The sequence below is a fragment of the Olea europaea genome, unplaced genomic scaffold, assembly GCF_002742605.1.
Source record: "Olea europaea var. sylvestris unplaced genomic scaffold, O_europaea_v1 scaffold2134, whole genome shotgun sequence".
Taxonomy (NCBI): Eukaryota; Viridiplantae; Streptophyta; class Magnoliopsida; order Lamiales; family Oleaceae; genus Olea; species Olea europaea.
The window spans coordinates 96,426-105,986 of NW_019239307.1; the positions used below are offsets into that span (position 1 = coordinate 96,426).

General features: G+C 34.3%; 1 protein-coding gene across 3 annotated transcripts; it reads left to right on the forward strand.

Moving 5' to 3' along the window:
* Positions 1–3,813: 3,813 nt before the first annotated feature.
* On the forward strand, positions 3,814–9,260 carry LOC111380388 (AFG1-like ATPase). 3 transcript variants are annotated; one of them, XM_023003939.1, is made up of 13 exons: positions 3,816–4,905; positions 4,994–5,073; positions 5,564–5,664; positions 5,815–5,937; positions 6,062–6,131; positions 6,399–6,485; positions 6,750–6,815; positions 6,927–7,019; positions 7,465–7,521; positions 7,639–7,767; positions 7,869–7,959; positions 8,578–8,845; positions 8,934–9,260. In XM_023003939.1, exons 1-13 carry the CDS (start codon positions 4,683–4,685, stop codon positions 9,037–9,039), a joined length of 1,494 nt encoding a protein of 497 aa, XP_022859707.1. In that variant the 5' UTR covers positions 3,816–4,682; the 3' UTR covers positions 9,040–9,260. The 3 variants fall into 3 exon arrangements, with proteins under 3 accessions (XP_022859705.1, XP_022859706.1, XP_022859707.1); XM_023003937.1 differs by lacking the exons at positions 8,578–8,845; positions 8,934–9,260 and having other exon boundaries at positions 3,814–4,183; positions 4,534–4,905; positions 7,869–8,428; XM_023003938.1 differs by lacking the exons at positions 8,578–8,845; positions 8,934–9,260 and having other exon boundaries at positions 3,815–4,183; positions 4,570–4,905; positions 7,869–8,427.
* Positions 9,261–9,561: the final 301 nt, after the last annotated feature.

Here is a 9,561-nt window from a genome sequence, read left to right on the forward strand (position 1 = left end):
TCTTCAAATCGGTGATTTTCGGATTTAGTCCAACGTACCTTTTTCAACCAACAACCAATCCAATCAACTCCAAACCGCAACCAATTTATTTACCTCAGTTGTTATTCAATCTTACCCACATAGGATAATAAAAGATGATGATTTATGATCATAAAGGCTAAGAGAAGACACCACAAAGGTATACTATGAAGGAACCACCAATTGCACATATTAAACAAGTGTTTTAGATACTTCTAGAGGTCCTTTTTTCACACACAAAGGGGGCAGTCGGGATTCCATTTTTCTCTCACAAAACCACACAAAACATCATAAGAAAGTGGTTAGGGTTATAGCCATATATATACTCTAGGGTTAGACTTTAAGTTGAACCTTTAAAGAGGTAAATGAGCCAAAATTCAAGCCATTCAAGAGGGAATACAATTGGATCGGGTGTAACTCATGAACTTAGTTGTTTGACTTATTTCATTCATCGGCATATGCCTATGAAATAATATTAGGGAAAATTTTATAAGTGAGATTTTAAATATCACACATTTCAAAATTAAGAAAACAAGTTTCAAACTTCAAAAATCAAATTTTTATTAAAATTTATTTATGATTTAATTAATTAAATATATTTATGTCACATATTTATACAATTTGATCACAAATTAATGATTTAATTAGTCACTTATTAATTTTCGATCACAAATCAGAAATTTTATGTTACAAATTATTTTATGGTCACAATTCAAAAATTTTATAAGTCATAGTTTATTCATCAGTCACAAATCAAAAAATTTATGAGTCACGATTTATTCATTGGTCACAAATCATGAATATTATAAGTCACAGTTTATTATACAGTCACAAATTATCAGTCACAGATTAATAATTTTTAGGTCACAAATTATTTATTAATCACAATGTATATTATTTATTAGTCACATATTGTTTATTAATCACAAATTAACCAATTTAATTGGTCACAGTTAACCAAATAATTTGTGACCAACACTTGTGACCACAGCCACCGACCCGACTCGACTCGACCACGACCACGACCACCAAAACCACCACTGCCAGATCCACTGCGCCAGACAGCACCTCCATCCATCTGCACCACCAACAGACACCATCACAAACCTCCAATAATACCTAGCACCTCAGAAAACCCATCACCACCGCACCATACCCTCCACCCACCTTGCAACACCACCACAAACACCATCACCTTAAAAACATTGCTGCGCAACACCCCATCTTCACCTACCACACCACCACCAACGCCTCCACCCATAGCGACGCCACCAACTCCGACCACAGAGATGCAACAATTCTTGAACAGATACCCCAATCCACAACCATTAACACCACATTCACCTGCTGCCACATCGAATCGCCGACTACAGCCATCGGACCACCATCTTCCCACAGTCATGAGTCGATTCCACCACCACCACCACATCCACATCACCTCTAAAAATCAAAACCACCACCACATTCACCCTAAATATCCAGCAAATTGTCGACTGCAATCGTCGGACCACCATCTTCCCTACAGTTGAGACTTGATTTCTTCGAGTTGTTGCTTTTCAACCATGTTCCGATGGCTGCTTGTTTGGTGATGGTCGATTTGTGGGAGTGACCTTCGGCGGCGGTGTTTCTGGCAAAGAGCGAGAGGCAAGAATATAGAGAGAGAGAGAGAGAGAGAGAGAGAGGGAGAGAGAGAGAGAGACGAGCTTCCTGTGAGAATAGAGAGAGAGGGGGGATTGAGAGTGAAATAATTAGGGTTTGAAAAATTATTTTAATTTTTAAATATAATAATTAATTAAAAAATTTTATGATTTGTGAAATATTAAACATGGCATCTCATTTAAGAAATGAGAATTTCAAATCTATTAAAATCTGTAATTTCCACATAATATTAACCTACGATAAAATCATAGCCCGAAATTTATTGGGTATAAAAAACCCAACAATAAAGATAAAGACATCTTTCTTTAATAAATAAAGCTCCAATAATTCCAACAACTTCAAAAATGCCCACAAATTGATAAAAACAATTTGGACACTTCATAAATTATTTATTGACAAAATTACCATATTTGGTATCTATGTAAAAAGTTAATCGTAATTTGACTGTAATGTCAACAGATATTTTATGATATAAATTGGTGTTGGACACAATTAACGGTCCATTTGGTAAGCTATTTTGAAATTAAGAAGATATTTTCAAACATATTTAAATAATAATCTGCTGATTAAAAGAGTCAAGAGTATGCTAGCATAAATGGGTTATAAGTCTTTAGTTGGTTTCTACTTCATCAATTATTTAAAATTACACCAATTCAATATTTGATTATGGGAACATAATTTCATGCAAGGCTTTCTTTTATTTCTTTAGTTTTAGAAAATAATGCTAGTCACAATTAATTCACCATTGACAGTGTCAATAGTTACTTTGAACATTGGTGCTTGTCTCGAGTAGGACACCATTAGGTGAGATGGTGACTTATTATAAATGTAAAGAATGCAAGTTCTTTTATTTTTGCAATTTTAGAAAACAAATAATTGATTCATTGTTGACAATATCGACCATTATTATATGATATAAGTTGACATTGACACATCGACGTTTTAGGTATTTTAATAATAATTTTGTGTGTGTGTGTAGTTAATTCAATAATTAAGCATTAAGATTGGGTTTCTTTGTGGGCATTAAAAGATTAAGATGTCAAGAATTAATTAATCTATAACATTACTAATTGTGACAGTAAATTATTTTTAATTATTTATTGCTAGGGCTGGACAAAACTCTCGAATTGAACCGATCGAGCCGAATCCGAACCGAACAGAATCGAACCCGACGGTTCTTTTCAAGTTAAATACCCGAACGGGTATTTGAATCAAGAACCGACGGGTATGGTTCGATTCTCGGTTCTAGGCCAAAACCCGAAGAACTGAATCTTCGTAATTTTTTTAATTAATTTATTTTAAATAAGTAAAATTATTTTATTTTTCTAAATAAATTTGTTAACTAGTTAATTTAGTTCAAATCACAAAATATGATTTTCCAATTTCTAATATTCAGTTCAAAATCGACTTAATCAAATTGACCTCAATTTTATCCAAATCTGTTATTCTACTGTAGTATCGTTTCTACCGGAGAAAATCGAATTAAAACTCTACAACATCTCCCTTAATTATTTTGAGCTCGTTATCTTTTTCTTTCTGTGATTTTAATAATCAAATTTATGAAGAATTCAGTAAAGAGAGACGTGAAACACATAAGATTGAAATACGTTATTTTGTAAGAGCTAATATTAAATATATTATTAATTAAATTAACGTAACTTTGTATATATTAAAAAATTTAATTATAATACGGAACCGAACCGGCCCGGACCGAACTGAACCGAACCGAACCTGAACGGTTCCGTAATTAAATTTGGACCCGACAGTTCCACTTACTAAATTCTCGAAAATTTCGATTCGGTTCTCGTTAGAACCGAATCGGACCATATTCAGCCCTATTTATTGCCATTACAATTAACAAAAATTTTATAAATACTTTGTGTTTAGTCATACTAGTAATTGACGACCCTTATTTTTCCTTAATAAAAGAAGTTAGTTCATAAATATTAAAAGATAATATTCTATGAATCAAAGTTAAAAACACCTATTTATCTGTTCGCTAAAAAAAGTTACTTTTTTAAATTAAAATTTGGAAAAGATTTCCAGATAAGAAATTACTTAAGAAAAAGTAATTTAGCCCTTTTAAGCGAGCTAAGGAAAAAGAAAGGAAAGGAAAAAAAAAATGGGATTAGCCATGAAAGATGAGAATAATCTGAGTCAGACAGACAGCAAATAAAACAATTAACACGTACGGATCCATGTACTACGAATTTTGAGAGAGAGAGAGAGATGAAACAACAAACCCAAGAAAAATTCACACAACATTGGAGAAGACCAGATCCCATTATCTTTTCCATTCTCTCCAAGAATTCCTCCGAGTATAGGAATTAGGATTCTCTGATTTCTGGGCTTTATAAAAGCATCGTGTAAAAAGAATTCTTTTTCTTTTTCAATTCTCAAGAATTGTGGATATGCATGTCTATGCATAGTAGAATTGCATGAAGCGAGCAATCTTTTTTCAATCTGTATAAATAGGATTTTGGGTATTGATACGACAATCAATCAGGTTTGTCTTTTGACATTTTACTTTCATTTTTTTTTTAATTTCAATTCAAGCTGAAAATTACGATTTTGATCATGGATTGATGATTTTTTCTATCTGTTTATCTTTGACTTTTGTGAATTTAGTTCGTCGTTTATGGGCTGGTTAATCTAATCAATGTTTTAGATTGAAAAATAAATGCGATATTAAAGGGACGTTCAGATTTTTTTCTTAATTTTAATTTTGGTATTTGGTGACCCTAAATTGTATTCCAACTTGATTATATATGAAAAAGGTTGATTATTCAATGAATGGCATTATTGTATTCAATGAATGGCATTATTGTAAAGTTGCTTTGAACTTTTGGGTTAAAGTGAGTATATCCCGACTCCGATACCCTTTTTTGACAGCTTCCTGCTGGGAATTTAGTGAAACTCAAGATATTTTGAGCTTTGATTCTCTTCTGTATACTATTGGGTGAATTTTGAGTCACCGCAATCTTTAGAGAAGTCCTGGATTGAAAATGAGAACTGTTATTCAGTCTGTAAGACAATTTAGATCAGCTTTTCGGTATAGATGGAACTATACCTATGATGGAATCCAGAAAAGACGAGATTATTGGTGCAATACAAATTTCCGGTCAGTATACAGCCTATCAAGAAAAGTAGATGTTTGTGAATGTAGGCATCCATCACAGATGATCTCCCGGGTCATGTTTACCGATGCAGCTAATGTTACTCATGGAGGTTATGTATTGTTAAAAAGCTTCAATCTTACTCTTCTGATATTGGTTTCTCATATTTCTTGGTTTTCTGTTGACTGTTTCAATCTCAGAACTAAATCAATCTGGACCTCTTGTGGAATATGAACGTAGGATTAGTGCTGGTGAACTTTTGGATGGTGATACTAGCCAGGTATGATGATTATTTTAGTCCTGTTTGATTGTATTATATATTCTTTCTTAACTTGGCAGAACTTTTGACTGTGTTGGAATAAGCAATGATGATTATTTGGAATTAATCTTCTTTCTTAGTTTGCTGGAAATTATGAATCCGTCGGATTACAAGATGAAAATTTAAGCTTAAATAAGCATAAAAGCAAGCACTAATGACCTCATTCTGAGGTTGTACACAATACTTACAAATGAGTTTCTATTCAGGAACGAAACTATTGTAACCTGCTAAAATTGATGGGAAAATATTGTTGGCATGTTTAATTAAATGAATTGAATACTTGAGCACCATTCAACTAACTCCATATTAGGGGTAATTGTAGATTTGGAATAGAATATCTAATTTCAGAGATTAGGCAAATTGATATCTGTTTGATGAAATATTTTGGACAATGTCTTTCTTTCTATCATTTTTTTTACCTTCTGAGTATGTGCTGATAATGACTTTACAGTTAGGCTCCTTAACAGAGCTTCAAAGACTCTACGATGAGCTCGTTGAAAAGGCTGATGCTTGCAGGTTGGATCGATATGCTACTTCGGAAAAAGCTGGGAGGTAAATATTAATCACTATTTCTGGGAGCATCAGGAATCACTGTTGATCATCAAGATTTTCCCCTGTTCTCATCAATGGCTAGCTTTATGTCTTCCACTTCATATTTATTTAAAATATGACATCTTTATCATTTCTGCTGTCGATTTTCAGGAGTAGATGGTTGTGGTCCCGTTTCATACCACAAACTTCATATGCACCGGTGAAAGGACTTTATCTTTATGGTGGAGTGGGCACAGGCAAGACTATGCTGATGGACCTGTTTTTTGAACAATTGTAAGCATCAGATTTATCCAATCTTGAAAACGTAATTAGACTTGGCATAGCTGTGTGCATTGATACCAATTCAATAGATTTTATAAGCACTATTTTTTGCAATCAAAATTCTTTTGTCTTCCAGGCCTTGCAACTGGAGGAAAAAGAGGATCCATTTTCATGACTTTATGCTGGATGTCCACCGCCGTTTGCAAGTATAAATGCTATTGTGTTTCCTCTTATTGCAATTTTCAGTAGATTCACCAGGATAAATTGATATTGTTGAACATTCATACTTTACCAGGCTCTTCATTAGGGCTACTATAATATTTCTTCTGCATTAGAAAAGTGTTTCGCACTTACATCAGACCTTCTATACCATATTGTATTTATTTCTTGCTGGCCTTACTCTAAAATATGCAATTTGCTCCAGTACTAATATAAAACTTCCAAATTGTTGTTGGAATGTGATATTATTTCAGAAGCACAAGGGTGTGTCAGATCCTCTAGAAGTTGTCGCTGGAGAGATATCAGATGAATCTCTCTTGTTATGTCTTGATGAATTTATGGTATGTCAGAGTTGGAACAGTTCCTAAATTCTCTTGCCTTTCTGATTTGAGTGCATTTTATCTTTCTGGTCTGAATAAGTGCCACATATGCTTCAAGATAACCTTTAGGTGCTCCTAATAAAAGATACTGCAGTAGGGGTGCCCGGCTTTAGATTGGACATCGTACCAGTGTTCTATTTATTTTCTTGTTTGCTGTTGATTCTTTCCTTCTTGTCTTCTCTTTTCTTGGTTTAAAATCCATGATTGGTTTTGTTGTCTTATTAGGTGACTGACGTTGCTGATGCCTTGATCCTAAATCGTCTATTTGGACATTTATTCAGCGATGGAGCTGTAAGTTACTTTGGCATGCCTGTTTTGCATTCTAGTCTGCCTATATATTTATTTAGACTTGTTAAGTGGCATAGTAACTGAGGGTTTTTATTTACTTCGAAAAATGGATAGATTCTTGTTTCTACTTCAAATCGAGCTCCAGATAAACTTTATGAAGGGGGGCTCCAGAGAGATCTTTTTCTACCATTCATTGCAACTCTGAAGGTATGTGAAAGCCTGTAATTACAGAGCAATTAGCAACATTAATGACAACATTGATGATATGTTTGATAAGGTAGATTAGACATTGAGGTACAGCACGAAACGAGAAAAAGAAATTAAACTCATGCCTATTCTGCTCTCCAATACTGTCTTTACGTCTTAAAATGCTGCTCCAAGGTGTGTAGAGCTCAAAGAAAGTTTTCTCATTAATTGGCTATGGGAAGATAGGACTTCAGTTGTTTTTTGTTCACACACAAGCCACTAACATATGGTCGTACTCTGATCTTAAATTTTGACTCCTCATTTCAGTCTGAATTTGGTCACATTGCATTTTGTCAACACATGATGGAGAAATTGCCTATAATCCACATGTTTCTCCTAAGATATCTTTTGCATTTTGGCCAACTTTATCGACCCAAGTAATAATTACAATCTTACTTTCATGTAGGAAAGATGTGTTGTTCATGAAATTGGTTCGGCCGTGGACTATCGGAAGATGACTTCGGTGTGGTTTTCATATCCCAGTATTTTGAGTGGAAATAGACTTCCTCTTTATATATAGAGAGTACATTTCTATTTTATTTACCATTCACAGATTGATAAGAGTTCCGACTGATTTTAGGCACAGAGTGGTTTCTACTTTGTTGGTGATGACTTGTCCAGCCTTCTTAAGGAAAAATTTCAAGAATTAGTTGGGGAACACAGAGCTGTTCAAGAAGAGGTGGAAGTCATCATGGGAAGGAAATTGCTGGTATATTCACAATTCGTTTTTGTTCTAAGGAAGTGCATACATATCTCTATACTTAGATTGACTATTTTATTTCTTGACATGTGAATTCTTTTACTTCTTAGGTTCCGCTGGGTGCCAATGGATGTGCATATTTCCCTTTCGAAGAACTATGTGACAGGCCTCTTGGAGCAGCAGACTATTTTGGTCTCTTCAGTAAGTCATTTCTTGCTTTCTACCTCTCATGTATCCTCTATATTATAGAAGTTTAACTAGCTATTGTCTGACCATAGATTTGAATATTTCGAATGCTTAAAGGGGTCAGGTTCAATTTCACTCCGTCCAGCTATGGCTAGTACTATAAATTACTTTGATCGTATTCAAGTACCAAGCTATTTTCATATGTTTGTCGAGGAAAAATGGATAATGTTAGACAGTATTAAAGAAGGAAAAAATGGCTAAAATCTTGTTTATTATCCTCCAATTCTATCCAACACAGCATACCAAACATGCACTTTGTGTGCTTATATTCCTTTGTCACTTGTTTTGGTTGCTATCTCGAGTAAGCTGATTAGTGTTTTCTCAATACTGTCATCTTGGCCTAAAACATTAATTAACTTCTAGAAGTATATACATTTTGCTCTATAATGTACCCAGATGCATTTTTGATTTATTATATACCCACTCGCTCGCTAGTTTGACAAGTTGATAACTGACACACTTTTGCGATTCAGGATTCAAATTTTTTTACCTAGTATTCATGTGTCATGGATGGAAGTGATCCATTGTCAAATTTAAAATTACTATATTTTTCTTAAAAGTCTTCTGTTTCAGAAACATTACACCTGATGTCAGATGTTCTAGTTCTCTTTTTTCCATATTGTGCTACAAAACGTATGCTTTTGCAGGTGATGTATGAAAATAAAGCTAGATTGTTATGCAGTGCTAAGGGGACTCCTGTTGAACTTTTTGAACGAATTGTGACAGTGTCAGATGCTCAACAAATGGCACCCCGAACCTCTTCAAGATCTAGGAAATCCGATGATTCAGACATTTGTGTAGACAATGAATTAGGTTTTGCAAAAGATCGTACCATTAGTAGGTAAGAGAGGTTCCCACTTTTGGTTGAAGAAAACTAGGACATGCTTCATGTCTTGTTTTTACATTTAGCACACGTTTGTTAAGTGCAGGTTGACAGAGATGAATAGCAGAGAGTATTTGGAGCAACACGCTGCAATGTTGGCGGAGAAGCCGGTCCTGCAGGAACATGATAACGAGAATGCCCTACCAGCATAGCCCTGAATGAGTGAAGAATTGTTCTGTAAAATTGTGCATTACAGACGTGGTGCGAGGTCTAGGAATCTGGTTTTGTTTTTTACAGAAACCCCATAAATGGAGAGGATTGAAGCTGATCATCTTCTAGTTGGATAAAGATGATACATTTTGTAATGTCTCTAATCTAATACAGTTGCAACAGTATTTATCTGTTAAGGAGATAAGTACTCTTTATAATTCAATAACATAAGTTCGGAAAACACACAATAGTACAGAATAAAATGAGTATATCAATATCAAATTATCAACATGGTTAAAGTAATATTTTCCAACTTTGCACTGAAAGTCGAGACACAGTTTTCAAATGTATGATCGAAATATTGTGAGATCAGTACAAAGACAAACAAGCTTTCCGACCATCACATCATTCTACCAACTTTTTACAAGTCTAGTGTACCGTTTCTCCCCTGAAGAAGGAAAATATAGAGACTTTAAATGCAAAAAAGCACACCTAGCGCTGAAAGGAAAAAGAATAGGAGCCAG

Bases quoted from the DNA above. Each gene is read 5' to 3' on its own strand.
- LOC111380388 (XM_023003939.1), top strand. From the start codon at position 4,683: ATGAGAACTGTTATTCAGTCTGTAAGACAATTTAGATCAGCTTTTCGG. The intron at 6,486-6,749 runs GTATGTCAGAGT...TTGTCTTATTAG, and splicing joins TATGTCTTGATGAATTTATG to GTGACTGACGTTGCTGATGC. The intron at 6,816-6,926 runs GTAAGTTACTTT...AAAAATGGATAG, and splicing joins ATTTATTCAGCGATGGAGCT to ATTCTTGTTTCTACTTCAAA.